The sequence below is a fragment of the Buceros rhinoceros genome, unplaced genomic scaffold (genome assembly GCF_000710305.1).
Source record: "Buceros rhinoceros silvestris isolate BGI_N320 unplaced genomic scaffold, ASM71030v1 scaffold2524, whole genome shotgun sequence".
Taxonomy (NCBI): domain Eukaryota; kingdom Metazoa; phylum Chordata; class Aves; order Bucerotiformes; family Bucerotidae; genus Buceros; species Buceros rhinoceros.
Window position 1 is genome coordinate 27,662 of NW_010409851.1, and position 19,315 is coordinate 46,976.

General features: G+C 37.1%; 1 protein-coding gene across 1 annotated transcript in view; it reads right to left on the reverse strand.

Moving 5' to 3' along the window:
* Positions 1-19,315, reverse strand: part of XIRP2 (xin actin-binding repeat containing 2) — a gene marked incomplete at its 3' end in the record, with an annotated part of 42,188 nt that overhangs the window by 12,937 nt on the left and 9,936 nt on the right. The window contains exons 2-4 of the mRNA XM_010135357.1: positions 10,758-10,911; positions 5,988-6,145; positions 3,127-3,252 (exon numbers count right to left, since the gene is read on the reverse strand). Coding sequence (XP_010133659.1) covers positions 3,127-3,252; positions 5,988-6,145; positions 10,758-10,911 — 438 coding nt within the window. The remainder of the gene's footprint in view (positions 1-3,126; positions 3,253-5,987; positions 6,146-10,757; positions 10,912-19,315) is intronic.

The window sequence follows — 19,315 nt, forward strand, 5'->3', positions numbered from 1 at the left end:
GTAAATGTGAGAATAAGTCTGTATACGTTTTGTTAGGGGAATACATGTGCATGAAGGCGTTCAGATTCTGTGACTGAAGACAACTGTAATTGCTACGTATGTTTTATATGTTAGTGGCCTGTATGTCAGTTTTAGTGCTTCTGCAACGCAATAATTTAGGTAGAATTCTTATTGCAAAATATGCCAAGGTTTGAATTTTCAGTAACTGTTCTGTGTATTTTAGAAAAATTTTCTTTTTTTGTGTTGACATTTCTGCAGTTTCCTTCTGTTCTAACAACAGACAAAACATATTTTCCCTTTGAAAAATAAAATTGCTTTGAGGCTCTGAATATGTATGCTATGCTATATGCATATGTACATAAAACATGTATGGAATTCTAAATGCGTATGTATGTATTGTTCAAGGGGAACAAATGGCCCCAAAGCTTGTCCTAGCACAAGAAAGCCTCTTACTCACATTTGAGGCATTTTGCTTTTCATCGAACTGTACATTATGGTCACCATATAAGCTCTGTGGGAAGTTGGTTAATATAGTATCATTTATTTATTGGCAGATTTAGAACTTAACTGTTCTAAAGGAACAGTATGTACAAACAGGCAGTTCCCTTTAGGCGGCTTCAATTACAAAATTAGTAACAATAGAATGCCTGACTGCTGATTTGTTTGGTGTGGATGTTAATGTCTTCCTCAAAGCTGGGCTTTTTTTTTACCGATTTATGCTCTTATCATGGTATTTCTCACATCAGAACTGTGAGAGTCTTGCGGAAATTTCTTACAACTACTTTACTTTTCTGCACTCCACCTCTAGGATTTGTCGGCCTTGATTGTATGTATATGCTCAGGGTGGTTTGGGCACCGTATGGAAGATTTTCATTAAAAGGTAAGGTTTTCACCATTCACTACCATTGTCCAGTTATTCAATCTTACCCTCTGCTATCACTAGAAAACTTGCAATTGCTACACTAGCAATCTTAGAAAATTTGTCTGGAATGACCCTCGGTGAAGGAAGTGTAGTTACACCTGTGTCATTCCTGACACACGATATTATATGGTTGAGTGAATACTGGATGCTTTCAATATATTCCACTCATCCCTCCTATGTAGGACGTTCAGCTCACTTGCCAGAAACGGCTTGATTCTGACTCTGGATAATTAGGCTGTCTTTGAGCAAGTAGCTAGCCAGGCTGGTGCAGCAAACCAGTCCAGGCCAGCATTTGGAGAACAATAGCAGAAGTTCATGACCTCTCTCAGCTTGGTGGCTGACGATAAAAGGTGCTCATGATGCTAGTGGCTGAATTAAAGATCAGATCTCTAAACGAACTCTGGCTGAGTTTGTGAGCACATGACAATTCTGTGATCAGTTTTCATTGCTGCTCACATTCTAGACAAGAGTTTAGTACATCCTACTGGTAATGTGGCACCTTTCAGAAGGAACCAGTCTCCTTTGCAGTAGAGAGAGCTATGAGTGATGGCTGCTGAGAAAAACAGAAAGATAAATAGTTATTATTTGCATATTTGATGTTAATATTTTGAATGAAAAGCCATGCACTCCTTATGCAATAATTGAATATGTAGTAATATGTTCAGCTATTTAGATTACTGTGTAAAAAGTGAATTGCTACCTTATTTTAGTTTGGATTAATATTTTTAATTTATCCAGACTGGAGATCTGTCTTCAAACTACATTTCTCTGCTTTGCCCTGGGATTGATTCAGTGACCTTGAGTAATCTTTCAACCATCTAGGTGTATAATCCCATTTTCCATGAGAGTGCAGTTATGTTAGATAGAAATGGGATTTTATGGTCTTGCAGTAAGTTATTTAACCTAAATTTAAAGATTGTTCCATATAGTCTGAGTGATTTTATTTCCTGTGAACGTGACTATTTCTGCTGACGATTTGAGACAGCCTCCTCAACTAGCCACAGAGGATGAATACATGGATAAGTATGCTTAGACGTCTCGTCTTTGTTGAACAAATGGAACCATCGTAGTGGCTTTGTGGAGAACTCGATGTCACTGTTAGGCGAGGGAAAACACACCTTCACATCACAGAAATTAAATTACTTGGTTCTGAGTAAGTGAAAAACTCACATAATTTCTATACGTGGTTCTGCATTCCTTCATCCAGGTAATTGTCAGCTAGGGCGGACCACGTCATCAGAAAAGTACGTGCATGACGCTTCCTGTTACTATGGATATTGCTCCAGTATGATTGTGTCCAACTATGGGATTTTTCTACCTAGTAAAAAATACTGTAATACATATGCAGCAAACTGCGTCTTCTCCCCTACAAAACTGGAATTTTGCTTGTTGTCTGTGCAAATTGTTGATATTGGTATTAATGTTCAAGAAATGAGAGATGACTGGTAAATAAGATGAAACTTATTTACCATGAAAGTGAACCCATGGCAGAATGTTGATATGTCCTGTTCTACAAAGTTGGAGAGAAATATTGCCGAAGAATCTCTCCAAGAAGTGCAGGATAGTAAAGCAATTTACTGTGCCATTACTGTTTTACAGAATGCACAGGACAGATTGTGCAATATGGTTTATTATAGGGGATTTCACATAGTCCAAAAGCATTATTTCATACAACAATTTTTCATGGTATATGCTAATGAAGTAATAAAATGTTAAGACCTTTTATCTAAAATAAGTTAGCTGCTGCTTTTATGTAGCATCTGGGTTCTTCTGTGCAATTTTTGATCTGTTTAGGGGACTTTATTAGATTTAATTCAATGGAAGCAGGAAACTGCTTCTGAAAGAGAATGGCTTAATATCACATCAAGTGCAATAAATGCAAAATATCACCATGATACTTGATAATGAATTACAGTCTTATGGACAATGTTCAGTATGAAACACTGCTGTGGTAGTAATCTGCTTTAGTTTTCTATTTGCTGTAAGTCTAGTATTGTCTATATTGAGTTGTTGTCTGCATAGGGGGAAAAAATGTATGATTCCTGTAGTATATCTCAAAGAGAAAGTTCTGTGAGTATGAACATTAGGGAAGTGTTGTCTTAGTCATAATGAAAATTCTTCACTAAAGCAAACAATCACATTTTTTCCTCAAGCTATATAGCAGGGCGTACCTCTTTTGATAGTATTAAAAATGCTATTGTTACCTTTACAGATTTGTGCTGGTACCGAGCAAAGGTCTTTTTTGAAGAGGTGGTCTGCACTTTCTCGAATTGTTTCCTCACTGCTTCCAGGCCGCCAGGCACAGTACAGAACGTGGCTTTCTCTGAAGTCTAGAGTGGTAAAATAAGGCCAGTTGTTTTCCATTTACACTAAGAATTCTATGAGTCGATTTTTTTAAAATGAGTTAATAATAGTGTGCTATAATGCTTATAAATTTCAAATGGAAAATTTGGAAACGCTTGTCTGTAGCCTTATATAGGCAACTCCCACGGATGTAATCTGTAAACTCTACTTATTTTAACAGTAGACATGAATTAACATTAGCATTCAGAATACAGTACTAATACACTATTTTCAGGCATTAGCATCAAAATACAAACCATATATGTACCCTTAACATTAACTGTTGAATCTCATTGGCCCATTTTAGGACTTTTTCTTGTCAACCAAAAATTAGGTCCTACAAATTATGAAGTTCTTTTGGTATTTTGCAATCTAGAATTTAACACTAGATGCTAAATGCTTCTGTGTGAAATAGAGTCTGCTGGTGTAGCTGCATGTTCATATCTGCCTAAACTAATGTCTGAGGACTCAGTGGTTTCCTCTGTAGTATTGGGGAATCACCATGTATTTTTAGCCATGTGATGCTCTGTCTTTGCAGAAATGACTCAGTCATAAGTACTGTTTTTGACAAATTCATAGGCAAGTGCACAGGAGCCATACATGGTGATTTGGAGAACTGAAGGCCAATGTATATTTGAAAAATGTTCATGTTTTGCCTGAATCATTAGCATCAAAAGGAGCAGGTCCCATCTACCTGACTGTCAGTAGCAACCACTTTCCAGAACAATCCTTCCCTGCTGTTCTCTTCTACTTGTCTGTTCTGAGTTCTGTTGCATTCAGACTTGTCACCTGTCCCTCTCCGTGTTTTTTCAACAGTATTGTTGGAAAACATGCAGAGAGCTTCAAGCAGGCCTTTGTGAGATGATCTTTCTTCACTAACAAAGGCTGCAAGAGTGCCCTTACCCTCAGGCTCCCTGTTCTATTTCTGTCCCTTTTGTGTTACCTCCTAGATGGTACTAGAACAAAGCTTTTGAGCTTATTAATCACTATGCAGAAAATAAACCATCTGATTATCAGAAACAGCCTTGTAATGAAAGTTACTAAGTAAACTTAGGTTTAGTGCTTACACCTGGTGGGTAAGTAAGCAGGTCATAAAAACCAGATTTATTTTTTCCCAGTGATGAAAGCAGCACAATTCTATATGTACATGGATATGTGAACGTGAAAAGTAATTATTTTAGTGAATGAACATTTCAGGTACACCTTGCAGCAATTTGGAGATATTTAGAGGGGGTAAATGAAGTTACAGGTCCTTTAAGGAAATACAGTCATTACCTCTAATGGAAATGGATATACTGTTCCTTTTGCAGGCAAGGATCCATTTATCAAGGAATTGCGAGGAGTTCTGGAGTGTAAATGAAGTAGTTCCTATGTGCTCAGCACAGTTAGGTTGGGTCAAACTTCACGCAGTTCTCTTTTTGAGAGAGAGTACTGACTGCAGCAATGGTTACAGTTGCAGGAGTAGAGAATTGGAACATTCTCATCCAGGTGAATTGCAGGAATCTGCTCCAAATACACAGGAGCAATTAGGAAATAACGAAGGCAGCAGGCAGGAATTTGGTGTCGGGAAAAACCCGGACTTTTGGTGGGTGTGGCTGGTGGCTGTTTCTACTATGTGGCTTCTGGGCTATTGAAGAACCCTTCAGCTGCTGCAGACCACTTTTCCCAAGACCAAACTGCAGGTAAGACTGGAAATCCTTCTACAGCTCTTCTTGCATATGGACAAAGGTGCTGGCTGGTGACAGGTGAATTGTAGTCCTTCTTTTGAGAGAATGCTCTCTGACTGACAGAAATTACTCTGGATGAGTTTACACTTAGAAAAAGTTGTTCTTCCCATGTGTTGAAAGTTTAGTGTAAGCAAAGAACTATCGTCAGTCTAACATTGTAGCAGGCCAGCATAATGCCTCCATTTCCTGCTACGAGAATGTTGAGTACAGTGTCTAGGTAGGATTTTAACATATGGCAAAAATATATTTTTTACTCCTTAGTATTTCTGCAGAACCGAGGCAGATTTTCCTGGCTGAGATCTGAAGACCTGATTTTCAGCCATTCCAGACTGATAATTAAATGTGTGATGGAGTGGACTTGCTCTATTTTAATAGATTATGAATTCTGTTAGCCAAAAAGTTTGTGTTACAACTGTTCTGTAAAATGCTTAATCCCTATTGCTAGACTTGTAGAGATGAGTGTTTTTTCCTGTAATGCCCGTTTTTTAAATAATACTATTGTAAAACAATACTTTTTCACACACCTTGTCTCACAGAGCTGCTACTTTCAAATGCAGCAATTTCAAATTCTTTAGTTTGAACAGCAAGAGGTCTAAAATTAATGTGCTTTTGAATATGATTTTATTATTTGGTAATATCTTTAGTAATGCAGAAACCGCTGGGTTTTGCCATTATGAGCTGAAAGAATAACTGTATTGCTAATCTGTCTCAAGCCTGTGGCCCTAATAAATGCAGCTCATGCAACTTTGGAATAAAAAGAGCAGTCCTTCCAATGAGTTAAAGGAATTGTCCAAGTGACCAAAGGTATATAGGAGGAAAAATTCCATACAGACAGAGATGTATCGGTATGTTTGCTAAGCAGATTTGGTAATGTAGGTTTCAAATTTTGATCCCCGTAGTAGTCCATCATTCAGCTTGAATAAATAAAGAATTTAGGATATCCCTCTATGAAAAGCAAACAGAGCTAAGAAGATAAGGAACCATTGAGATCTTACATGAGCAAAGGAGTTGCTACTCTCTATCTCTGACACAGCAGCCTTGTAAATAGCCATTCTTTCTTTCAAGGAGACAGTCTCCTGGAAATCCAGCGGTGCGATATCAGCTCTGGGAGTGCTCTCTTTAGGTCGTCCTCTTACAGGTTTGCGAGAACCCACTGTAAGTACAAACAGACATTGTCTTTTTTTCCAAATCTTGAAAGAAAAGCAGTAGTAGAAAAGAGCAGTATTATCAACTTTATAGCAATTCTTTTCAATTTAGAACTTACTGAGTACAGAAAATTTAATTCAATTAAGTTTGAAACTGGGTGGAGATTCCTTGGGGAAATAACAAAAAGATTTTTTAATAAAAAACCCATATAATTTTAACAGCAAGCATAATATATTTTTCTTGATAGTGTTATATTTGCATTATTTTATACTGTAAAAAAGTCATTGTAAGTATTAAAAATTACCTATTTTAATTAGATATATTATGTTCTAATTAGCTATACATTATATTAATTTACTCAACAGTCCATTCCAAGTTGATTGTAGATTTCAGTTGTTTACTGATACTGCATTAGGGTAAGATTTAATCAGTTTAGTACTACTAAAATCTTATTGGAAATTAGCTGACATTAATACATTTTAACCTTGTTCAAGGTGTGAAGGTTATAGACTTCTCTATAAGCATCTGCAATTCAGCCACAGTGAATGTGGAGAGAACAGTTCAGAGTGCTCCTGAAAGAGCAGCACTGAGTTACTATCATAGGAATTTTCTTATTGCTGCTTTCTGAATTCATATAACTGTATTAGAAGAATTCCATATACCCAGAAAAGTGCTGTAAATATAGCTTGAAGATACTTTTCCTTCTTGTTTCAGACAAAGGGAAAAAATTATGTGTGCGCATCTCTCTTATCTGTGATCAGAGGCAGAAGGAATTTCATACAATCCCACAGGCTGGAAGTTCCTCTTGTCCTGCCAAGGTTTTTCTACAGTGCACGGAAAATTGGGTTGAATGACATTGGATTTCTGTAACCAGGACACTCCCTTTTTTGGAGGAGAGGGAATTTTAAGACTTGATTTGAGAGAAGTATTTTTAGTAAAGCCACCAGCATCTAATTTTTTTTAAATCCTTCTGCTGCAGATATCAAAGCATTCTGATCTTCCTTAAATCCATCTATATTTCTCCTTGTCTTTGCATAACAGGACAGAATAAATTTGTTACAACCTACATTGCCTTTTTTTTTTAAACAATTGCATTTTCTGAAATTACAGAAACAGGCTGTAGCTGAAACAAATAATTTCCAGAAAACCCACCAGAAATCACTCAGACCACCCCAGACAAGCATGATATACCTTGGAATTTCTCAAAGTTGAGGAAATTACTGACTTGAAAAAGGAGAGAAGGGGGCAGGAAGAAACAGCATAGATATGTCCTCCTGTTCTGTGTATTTACTTCATGTCAGTAGGTACCCGGACTAAAATCTCAAAATAGGTTTCCAAACACAAGAAAGGAAAGTCAGAGGGAGGTTCAGATGTGTGCTTTCTGCTAGCCATTGGCAGTTTACTTATATTCTTAAATAGTCTGGCACTGCTGATGCCCTGTCTTCCTCATTCTGAATGTGCATAGGGAAGGAGGGTTTTCTGTGAAATAACATATTCATGTTTACTATGTACGATTCATTTACACTTTTTCACCTTGCTGATGGTTTGAGGACTTATTAAATTAAGCAAATCAACTCGCTTGACATAATTTTGCTAAGAAGTGAGTAACTTCTCTTCGTACAGTGTCAGCTAACTCGTAACGTGTATTAAAAAAAAAAAGCAAGGTCATGCTAGAGTGCGCTTACCTTTTCTACCATTTGGTGTAAACCAATACCATTTACAGAATTGGTCTTCTCTTTTGAAAGGAAAAAAAATCTTTAAAATTCTCTCCTAGGAATTTTTTTTGGTCAATCTTTAAGATAAATTTCCTGGTCTCCTGAATTATACCACCCAGTGGAGAACAGGTCCACTGAATCCCTTCCTGGAGCAAGAAGAGTGACACGACTGGTTCTGGGAGAACCCTCCAGGTATTGGGTGGAACGTGGTGGCTGTTTGTAGGGCCTGAGGCCTGTGGAGCATTTGACAGTCAGCTCCTTGTTCTGGAATACACACTGTAGCTGTAATACGTATTGTTACACATACCTGCATGACAAAAATGAGTGTCTGGTTAATCATGTTTCTAAGTTGGTTCACAGGTGATTGTTGTTTTGTTTTACAAATGCGGGAATGTAAAAGATACAGGTAAAAAAATTTCTGCATTTCCTTTTGAAGTACTCGCTCCTCTTTACCTTCAACATTATGAAATGCAGCCACAGAAGAGAGTTTCCAAAAAGCTGTCTGTTTGCCTGGCACAGAACAGAGTGCCAGGGAAGGGGCGTCCCACCAAAGAGGGAATAATGCCAAGACACATCTGGCCTTCCTGCCTGTTCACTGTGAAACAGTTTGGCTGGCATAGGTGTTCAAGGTCCAAATACAGCAGGCAGATACAACAAGTAACTAACCATCAGTAAAAATCAGACACAGATGCAGACATGCATGGCAGAGTGGTCTCAGTGTAAATATACTGAGGTTGGTGAGGTTGTTAGTATTCGTACCTGACCCTACTCCTAACTTACATGAGGATAATTTGCTTTTTAATTACACTTATCCCATGCAGTACGTTTGCATGCCTCATGAGAGACAAAAGAATTGCTAGACTTCAAGAAAGAATAGCAGCGGTAAGAATCAGTGAAAGTCAGATGGAAGGAAAAAAAAATTAAAAAAAAGGTTTCCAGAGAAAGTAGATAGAGAAGAGAGAGAGAATGGCTATTCTTCAAGTTAGAAGTCTGTACATTAAACCCATTCTAATCAAAACAATGGGAAGGTTGAAAGTGTGCTCTGGTAACACAGAGGGAGAGCCCACTGTAGCCAAACACTGTCAGTTCATTTTTAAAGGCGGGTTGAATTATGTAATAGACAACTACCCCCATGGTATTTATAAGCCACTGCTCTAATTCTCAAGAATGTTTAGGAGTTTAAAAACTTTCTTAGTATTGTTCTGATTCAAAAAGGGATTCTTGGATTCTAAGCACGTGAATAGTTTCATTAGTGCAATGGGAATACTCCTGTGCTTAAAGTTAGGAGTGATTTAATTGCTTGCTGATTTGGGGCCAATGAGTTTAATGGACGCTTTTAAAAAACATTTTAATAGATACACATTATTAGCCACCTGGGGAGTGAAAGTAATAGAACCTATTCTCTTGTTAGCTTTAAAACAGGAAATTCCCTCTCTTTAGAATCTAGTTGTTGTATAACACTGTGAAACTTCTGTGGTGGTGTGAACATTATATGATCTAAGCTTTTGCTCATTCAAGAGAACTTAAAGTGTAATATTTTCTGATTCTTCCAGGGATAAATGTGTGCTTGTGATGAAATAGTTTGTAAGAAGAGCCTTATGATTACCAGGATGAGGTATGCCAACAAAAAGCTGTTTGCCTTTGTCATTCGGGACTCATAATATCGTATCTATTTCAGAGAATTTAGTTCTCTTACTAATGATAAGTTACCTCAATTCTATAAAGTAAACGGAACTTGACAAATCTTCCACACATAACAGGACTGGAGAATTATGGGGCTCTGCCATTTCCCCCACTGATATCACTACATTAGCTACCCCTCATGGACTTCTCCAGGTTTTCATGACAGGTTGAATAGCAGTATGAGCATTGACTTCATTGTTTTTCAGTGGAGACAATAGAAGTTGTTGGTAGTCATAGAGCTTGCTGTAAATGTTGCTCAATATCGCTTCTAGGAATATAAGGTTTAGGCATAATTGAAACATTTAGCAAAAAATTCTATAGCACTTCAGTGGTTTGAGGGTATTGTTCTCGCTGAAAAATTGAAGCAAGTTGACATATATTGTCATTGGTTATAGAAAACTCAAATCTCATGGTGATGGGGGAAATAATCTATGGATCGGCATTATATTATGTTTTTCAATACCTGAATATTTATTCCAGTACAGAGTTGCAGATTTCAGTGCCTAACTTCAGCTATAAGAAGTCTAAGAGTTTTCAGCAGTGCTTTCAAATACTCAGATGAGTCTATAGGGAATTTACTTTTCATAAGACTGTCTGAATGCAAAATGGGGTATTATGGCTCTCACAGAAGCATAGAAAAGCATTATCCCCTATGGGTCGGTCACATTCTTAGAAAAAGCTTCATTTGTAAGAGGCGTAAATTGTTGACTGTGCATTTTTATATGATTCAGATTCTTTGTTATTCCTGGTGGACCAAAAACTGCTTCTGAAACACTGTGCCCAATTTAGACTCAGAGGCAAAGCAGGTATGGAATGGAAGATTCTGTTCTCTTGGTAGAGAAGAAAAGAAAGGCTTTGGAATGGAAGAGTCTAACAGGAAAAGGAAAAAACAAAAACAAGCGCTTTACAACCATATTGTGAAAGATACTTGAAAAACTTGAAGATTGAGGTGGTATAGAGGAGAGTCACAAAAAAATACACCCACAAGGAGAACTGCAGCTGTATCTGATTAATGGAAGAGAATGTTATGGAGTGATATGGTCATAATGTAGAATCATACTTCCAAGAAGAAATGAGCAGGTGTTAAAGATCTCTTTAATTTGGTAGGAAAAAAATGAAAAAAGATAACCAATGGCTGAAAGTTAAACCTGATAAGAATTATGTTTGGAGACCACTGCCTTAGAGTAAAGTGAGACATCAGATCATCATGGTAATGCTAACCTTCAGAGCTGTTGCTGTGCCCATTTTCTGATGACATCTTTTCAAAGATTGCTCTCCCTCTTTTCACGCTAGACTCCGTCAGAGAATTGACAGAATGGCTCCCAGGCTGACTCTTCGATGTTGATGCAAATGACCTTCTCTCACTTTCTGTTTCCTGTTAGAAGACATCAAGAAGATGTGTGTTAAAAGCTATTGGTAGGAAACAGATGTGGGTTTTGGTGAGAGGAGAGCATGTGAAGAGGCAGCAGATTAGAAGCAGATGCTATTTTAGGACAGATGGTCTCCAGAATGCCATAGGGTAAATTTCTGTAGCACTGCAGGCTGAAGATTTGTGCGTGCTGCCCGTTTCGTTGTTCAACAGACAGTGATGCTTGAAAGTTTTCTTTTGCCATTTCTTGCACATGGTTTCTTCCACAAGAGAAGAGTGGTGGTGGCAGTAAGGATCACACTAAAATACACCAGTTGCTCATTTAAGCCTGTTTGTACATAGAAAATTTGGCAGAGGTGATTTTATTAATTTCATTTACTGATGTGTAAGAATATGTAAAAACAAGTGATGGCTTGGAAACCAGATGTATGTGGCCATTTGTATTCTAGAAGTTTCATTTTCAATTCTGCTATGATCTATCACCTGAATTTAGCTTAGAATCATAGAATCATTTTAGTTAGAAGAGACCTTTACGATCATCAAGTCCAACCATTAATGGTTTATCACAACAATGGGTCAATGTTCCATACGAATAGTTTACACAGTATAAATAGTACCTCATCATCACACTGTGGCCTAAGGCCATCAAGGCAAAATGAGAACGTTATTGCTAAGTAAGTCTTTAATATGTTGAAGCTGGTGTTTTGGTGTTCCTTCCATGAAACATGCTACTCTATATGGAGTTGGACACAACAGCTGTAAAGTCTCAGCTATAGCTCTTGTATTAATAACTGAAACAGCTGCACTAGCAAAAATACGCTTTTTTTTTCCTTGCAAGGAAACAACATGAAAGGTCTGTCGTGTGTCCACTTCTGCTGTCCGTGTAAAAGAGATGGTGATATTCAAAAAGTGAGTGAGTAGGTCGTTGGTGTGGTGACTGCATAAATCTCTCCAGCAAGATTTTGCAGAACTTATTTGCCAGAGCCCATAATTGTTAGATGGCCTAAGTTTTCAAAATGTACAGCCTTTATGAGACTACTTCCTTTTTATTGTTTGCAGACAACTTTATTATTATGTATTAATTTAATGCAACCCTTGTATATGATCTCACTGAAGTAACTCCTGACTACTTTTAGATTTGGATATTACTCATAGTGTGTAAGAAGCAGCAAAATTTAACCCCTGAATTGGTTATTCTAGATTAGAGAGTATTTTCCAGAAGTAAAATTTGTAAAAAAGAAGAAAAAAAAAAAACCCGAAGGATTTTTGTACAATGCAACTTAGTGAATCCTCAGATAGAAGTTACAAAGAAAATGAAATAAATTGTAAAAGCTGTTTTCACAGTAACATGATCAATTAATACATTCACCTTGAATTTTATGAAACTAGCAGTGAACAAGCATTGGAAATATACTTCTAAAATGAGTACATCATTAGCAATCATGGACAATTGTGCTTCACCCATCTTTAAAAAATTTATGCTTTTCTCATACTGCTGATAGCTGTTGTCTTAAATATGTGTTGTACTTCATTTCTTGACCTGTAGTTATTCTTTGCAAGAATATTCCTTTCAGAACATGTACAACAGGTTATGCCTTGAGAAAACTCATGATTTTATAATAGTCTGTCTACTTCTGTGAGTTATGGTAGCTTTTGCTCGAGATTAGCTCCAAGATTTTTGCATGATATGTCAGTATTGAAGCAAATGACTGATTAGACCACAGAGGCTAAAAGTGTTCTATTATTGTGAGTATTGCAAACCCCTTTTTTCAGAAAAATATGTCTATGGTATCACCAATCATCAGTTATCTTGTTGCATCAGTCCTTCCCCCTAAAAAGCACTGCTGCTACTGCTTTTTTGGAATCGAACTTGAAAGGAAACCTTGAATACAGTGGATAATTTTAGCAGACAGGCCAGGAGGTACAGTCAACACAGTGGAAAAACCAATAACTGTGGGATTTGTTGCCTTTTACTTATCAGGCTTACAGGAGATAATTGGTTTAAAACTAATTTGAATTATTTTCTAATTTCTTTTACAGTTAGCAGCGTATTTTCCTTGGCTTTTATGGAAAGTGCTTTTGGAGGGTAATAGCAATAGAAAGAGTTCTGGAGTGAGGAAAGTCTTTCCGCTCCATCATGCTTCCTTGTACTCTTCAACACTAGTCCGTCAGATACTTTCAGATTGTACATCCCACTCAGAAATGACATGGTGGCACGGTGCCAGCAAGATAAGCTTTTGTGACCTAGCTGGGTGACAATGCAGGCTTGACAGCGCAGGTGGACAGTTACAGCACAGGCAGGATAGAGGGCTTGGCCGGAAATGTAGGTGCGCTGAGAGGAATGAGATACTGGTGTGCCAGGGGTATCAGGAGACAGCAGGTGGCTGAAATGAATAGGGTATCTGTGTGGGAAGGACTGGCTTCACGCTGCTATTCATTTTGTACCCTATTCCAGAGTTGGTTATCAGTTACAATTACAGCCCAGTATTAATGATGATATTTTGGTTTAAAACAGCTGAAGAGCCGACCATTATGTCTGAAATCTGCAACAGACAATCTGTGATGCAGAAATGGCTATGCAGAGGAGGAATGAAGGATGGGGGAGGGAGAGGAGGAATAAAAAGAAATGCAGCTGTGCATGTTGTTGGATCAGCCTGAACATGTCTGTCTCCTACTTCTCCAGTTCTGGCATAAATGAGAACAGCCTCAGGATCGTACTGCCACAGCTTTGTGTGTGCTTCCAGTCAGCAACAGCAGAGATTCACTTTAATGATGCTCTAACTTCTGCAGGATTGGAACAAAACAGACCACTAAAAATGCACTACGTTTTCCAATACCATTGACATCTTTGAGAACAAACTCTTCCTACTACATTTTTCTATAGTTACCAGTAACACCTAAAAAACTTCAGAATTTACTGTTTCTTATTTTTGCAAGCTACCAATATAAATTTAATTTGCATTTTTTCTTAATTTCATTAACTTGTGGCAGATTTCTATATTTTTTCAAATTTTCATCTCTGTAGCAGCAATTCCATTACCTATAAAATGGATGTAAGTTAGTATTTCAGACATTTATTTTAATAGAAATTTTTTAAAATTAATATAACTTTTTTGACTGTTTTTAATATCGACTACAGGAATATTGCCCCTGCCTAAGAGATTTTCATGTAAATTCTTTTATGGACAGATTTCCGAGATGTTGGCCACTATGGCAGAAGGTATTTTCATTCAGCTTATATTCCTGTGTTCAAAAGAGCATATGTGTCAAGTAGATCCGGAAATCTGGGATAATACTTACAGATTGCTTAGAGATAAAAGATTACAATTTGTCTTTACTGTTTGATTTTTTTTTCACCTGCAAACTTGTCTAAATCTCAAGTTTTGTTTGAAGCATTATTTCAATTTTTCAAGACCGCAGTGGGTTGTTTTATTCAGTATTTTTTAATCTGGAGATTTCAGTAAACAGTGTCAATTACCAGCTCTTTTTAGTTTTATGCCGTGGTATTGTCATCCTGGTCCAGTGAAATATTTTGTTATAGGTGACTGAATGCAATTTACTGTAGCTTCGTGTTAAGTAGTTTATTGTTCCAAATCTCTTCATTAATTTGTTTTTTGATTTCTGTGAGCTGCTGCTGTAATAATGTACCCCAAAAATAATATCTATATTTTCCTCTATAATTACACAGACATTTGGGGGGACCGCTGACATATTTGTCCACAAAATATGCTTTCACAGTAGTGGATCTATAATTTTAAATACATTATGTTCTCTTTTAGTTGTTTCTAATTAAGCTCTCCTTGTTTTCTTAGCTGGTTTTAGCTTTAATCACAATGTTCCACAGCAATCCATATCTTTAATCCCTGATATGGGTGAATGGTCTTGTTTAATTGTCCCTGTGAGGACGGTGCTGATCTGATACAGTGATGATGGTCTGGAGCAGAGGAACTGCGTGCTTATACTGTGCAGAGCTTTTTGCTCTATTGTTAGTTCTATCATCATGTGCATTCTCTTCTTTTCCTTCCTTTCACTACCAGAGTACCCCACCCCAGCTGCCGTAGGCCCCTCTTGCAAACAGCATCACTGTCTTAGGGGGGCGCTTTTTGAAGGGTGATTTTCTTGCACTATTCCTCCAGCTGAAGTGCTAGAGGTCAGATTTATTTTCGGAAAATGTTATTTCCTACTGTGAAAAAGTTACTGGAAGGTGTTACAATTACCATAAAACCTCCTTTTAAACAGGATAAATTTAATTTTCATGCTGTTTTATTTACCTGGATAACCTAATGACAGTGAATGGCAAAGACATTTGCTTAGTAAGGATAGAATTAACATAAATGCCACTTGTTGAAAAAGCACCGAGGTAGTGCCAAGAAGTGCTTAATTGGAGGCTAATATATGCATCTTTTGCAAAAGTTGCCAAATGAAAACTAAAATAAGGTTTTTTCCCTTTCTGATTAATGCAGGGTTTAATTCATGTCCAACTTTCGCAACTGTATCTGCTTTTTTGGTGGGAGCAGGTGTTCAGTTGGGACATAGATCGTTTTGTGGAGCACCCTGTTTAACAGCATTTATTCCATTTTTGGTTGGACATAATTTGTTGAAGTCTATCTATATTTAAGGAACTGTCTATCATGTAATTACTTCAGTTTTACGTACTGGCTCTGATATTGTATTCTATTTTGGACTGGGCTTCTCAGAAAGTTGACACAGGAAGCTATTTTTATGTTCTGATCTCATACCCTAGACAGGATGAAAAGAATAAAGCACTGGCATGCCAAGTTTCAAGGAATATGCAGTCATTACATTTAGAAATGCCAACGATAAAGATTCCAATTTCAGTGGCCTTCTGAGTGACTATGCTTCATTTAGATAGTGGATTTTCCACTTGCTATCCAGTCCTGCACTAATCTAAAAGTCAGTAAGCCAGAACACATAAAGTTTTAAATAGAGGAAAAATATTTACCAAATTACCACTACCTTTTCTGCATGCTGTGAACTGCCTTGGATTGGAAGAGGAATTTGCAGTCAGTGTATTAAATAGATTGCCAAAAGCTACTATTAATCTTTTTTTAAAAGATAATTTTAAGTGTGATCAAAAAATGCACTAATCCCCATCCTATTATGTTTTAACTATTTTTGTTACGTGTGCTACCTAAAAGAAAGCTAGCTACTACCTAACTTTCATTTATTTATGGTCTCCACTAAAAGAATAAATGTGTATGACAGAGGAGTAGAAGAAGTAGGCTCAAAGAGAAAGGGTAAAAGCATAAATTTAAAGGAAAATAATAAATCCATAAATGGACGATCTGGTAGGAAATGAGTGGAGCCGTAACGTAAGTGTTTAGAAATCAAATCTGTTGCTTTAAAAATAGTTACATAAAATCTTAGTCCATCAATGCATTTTATTGTGATTGTAACTTTAAGTACTTGAGTGTTGCTATTCAAATAATTGTTCTCAATGTCAATTCAAGTTATAATTAATGTCTGAACACCTTGCCTGACTGACTCCTAACATTTACTATTGCCTACAAAAAGCTGGCATCTCAAATTTCAATTCAAAACAAGAGACTGCTTCACTGGAGAGTACACAGGGATGATTTGAGGTTAATTCTAGTGCTGAATGAGCTGATAATATCTCCTGTGAATCACTCAATCTCAGTGACATATAAAGAAATGAAAGATAAAGCAACACAGTACTGGCCTGCTTGGAAAAAGTATTTGGAAATGCCAGCATGAGACAAGTCTGTTTGTGATATATTTCTCATTTGTAATTAAAAATAGGATGGAAACCCATTCTGGTGCAATTTAGAAGCAGGGAGTGCATGGAATCATGTCTACCATCTGCTGGAATGTTGATCGCATTATTAAGATGGATGACAAACCCCCTAAAGCGACTATTGCAGAGGAGGGCTAATAACACCTGCTGCATAAACTCCATGACGCCAGACAGTCAGCTGTTGAGACAAAGCCATGATTCTCGGTTGATTCTCTGCAATGCACCACTTCACAAAGAACTTCTCAAGAGGCTTTAAAAAAAACCGCTATGGCTGCCTGGAACCTGCTCATTCATTTTATCCCCAGACCAGCTCCAGAGCATTTTAAACCAAGCCAGTATTTTCATTTGAAGGAAGGATATAAAATAACTGTGCTGTATACGTGGAACAGAGGCCCTGAAAAGAGCTTGTTGTCAACCTGAGGAGAAAGAAGAGCTGTTTGCAGAGTTGCCATCTGTGCTGGTTTTGGTTGGGGTAGAGTTAATTTTCTTCATAGTAGCTGGTATGGGGCTATGTTTTGGAAACAGCGTTGATAACACAGGGTTGTTTTCGTTATTGCAGAGCAGCGCTTGCTCAGAGTCAAGGCCTCTCCTGCTTCTCACAGCACCCCACCAGAAGAGATCAGGGGTGCAGAAGCTGGGAGGGGACACAGCCAGAAGAGCTGACCCCAGCTGACCAAAGGGGTATTCCATACCAAATGACATCATGCTCAGCATAAAACTTATGCTGAGTTGGTAATAGAAGTCTGTAGAAATCACTGGCAATACGTTACCAGCAAAACCTGCAGAATAAGAAGTCCAGATTTGAGACAGCTGTGTTTAATATGAAATATATTAAAGAGAACAGCAGCAAAAGACTGGAGAGGGTACAGGCAGCATAACTTTGTAACCAGCTGTCCTGGTCTGACTTAGATCAGAACTCGTTCTGTTCAGTGATTTTACTTTTCAGCTCAGTCTCTTCTAACCAGCTGCACTTAAACCAGGACACCCCTCTTGCTTTTTTGCTTTATTTACTTACATATACCAAACATTTCTATGAAATATGATAACTTCTCCTTTCCAAAATAATTCCCAAATAATTGGAAAAAAGTTTTACCACAACATTTTTTTTTAAAAAAACCCTTTGTGTATAATCCTGCTCGGTTTATAGCACAATAAACTTTTATTTAAAGCTTTCACAATAAACTTAGTACCCTCTTTGCACTGCGATTGTAAAAGGAACACTGCTGTATACTAAATTCCTGTGTCAGCTCTAAGTTTATACATTTTTCTTTATTATATTTTTTTTTCTCTTACGATGAGTATTTAGGGATGTAATTTTATAACTCATAGTGTTTTCACCTTTACAGTGGAAATTTATGAACCCTTATTTTATCCAGTGCTATTGTTAACTGCAGGAACGGGACTGGAAAAAAATGTTACTTATTTGAGATTTCATGAGAGCACGTGTTGGCTTGGGTTTTTGTTTGTTTCTTGTAAAGTCACTGATAATATACGCTTTTCTGTGCACACTCTTGCTGAAATTTACTTAGATTCAGCGTTCTATCAGTTTAGACCTCTTAACATTCTTAAAATACCTCAGTGTGTTTCCCTGCCTTTAAGCAAAAGAAAGTAATGATTTTGAAAGCGTTGTTTTCTAACGTGATCATTTTGTGTCTAGTATTGCTGCAGACATTTAGATTCTTTTTGTTGTCATTTTCCACAGTCATTTGCACAATCGTTTCATCTTTTTCCTAATTATTTTAAATAGCTGGAAATTATTAGAAGTATGTTGTGGTGTGAAGCAGGAAAAAAAATAACAAAGCAGAAACAAAAGCACTGGCAGAGTGGAGAAGCAAATGACTTACAAAATGACTTAATATTTCTAGTCCTTAGTAGGCAACTCTGTTTTAGCTGCACATTCTCAGATACACCAATCTTCTCCCTTGACCCTCCACTTTGCTTCTTCCAAAATATCACCTGGCTTCCGAGATTTGATAATTTTCTAGTAATACTGAGCATGCCAGTTCCTAGACCCCATTGATAACACTTTTAGAAGCAGGACAGAAGCAGCATCTTCCTTCAGTTCAAGCAAATGAGGCAGATCTCTCTGTTGTAGTCAAGAGCAAAAAGAAAAATGCACCAGCTTAGTCTCACTAAAGACAATTTATCCTTTCGTAAGAAATCCAACTAGCTGACACATTTTAAAGTCTTAAATGTGTTTATTCACATTAAACATATTCTAATTTTAACAACTTAAACACATGGTGTACTCTCTGATATTGCCTCCAAAAGTACAGTAAGCAGTATGTGTTTAAGTGCCTGTAATTTTTCATTTATTCAGTAATAATGCAGGGCACATCAAGTGAACCTTCTAAGTGTGTTTGCTCTGCATATCACCAGATGGATACACACTGAGAACTTTTCATTAGGTCTACACCACTGCTGACTTTAAAATTCCTTGTAAACTTTTTCTCAGTGAGCTAAATTAAGATTTACCCCACTGCTTTTTGGGTTTTTTTTTCATACAATGCTTATATGCGCTCAACTAATTATCTTAAGCAAAGGCTTTTTTATTCACAGTCTGTTTTTAAATTATTCCCCCCCAATATTATTATTTATAAAAGCTATTAAAATTATGTATTATCAGGATTCCTT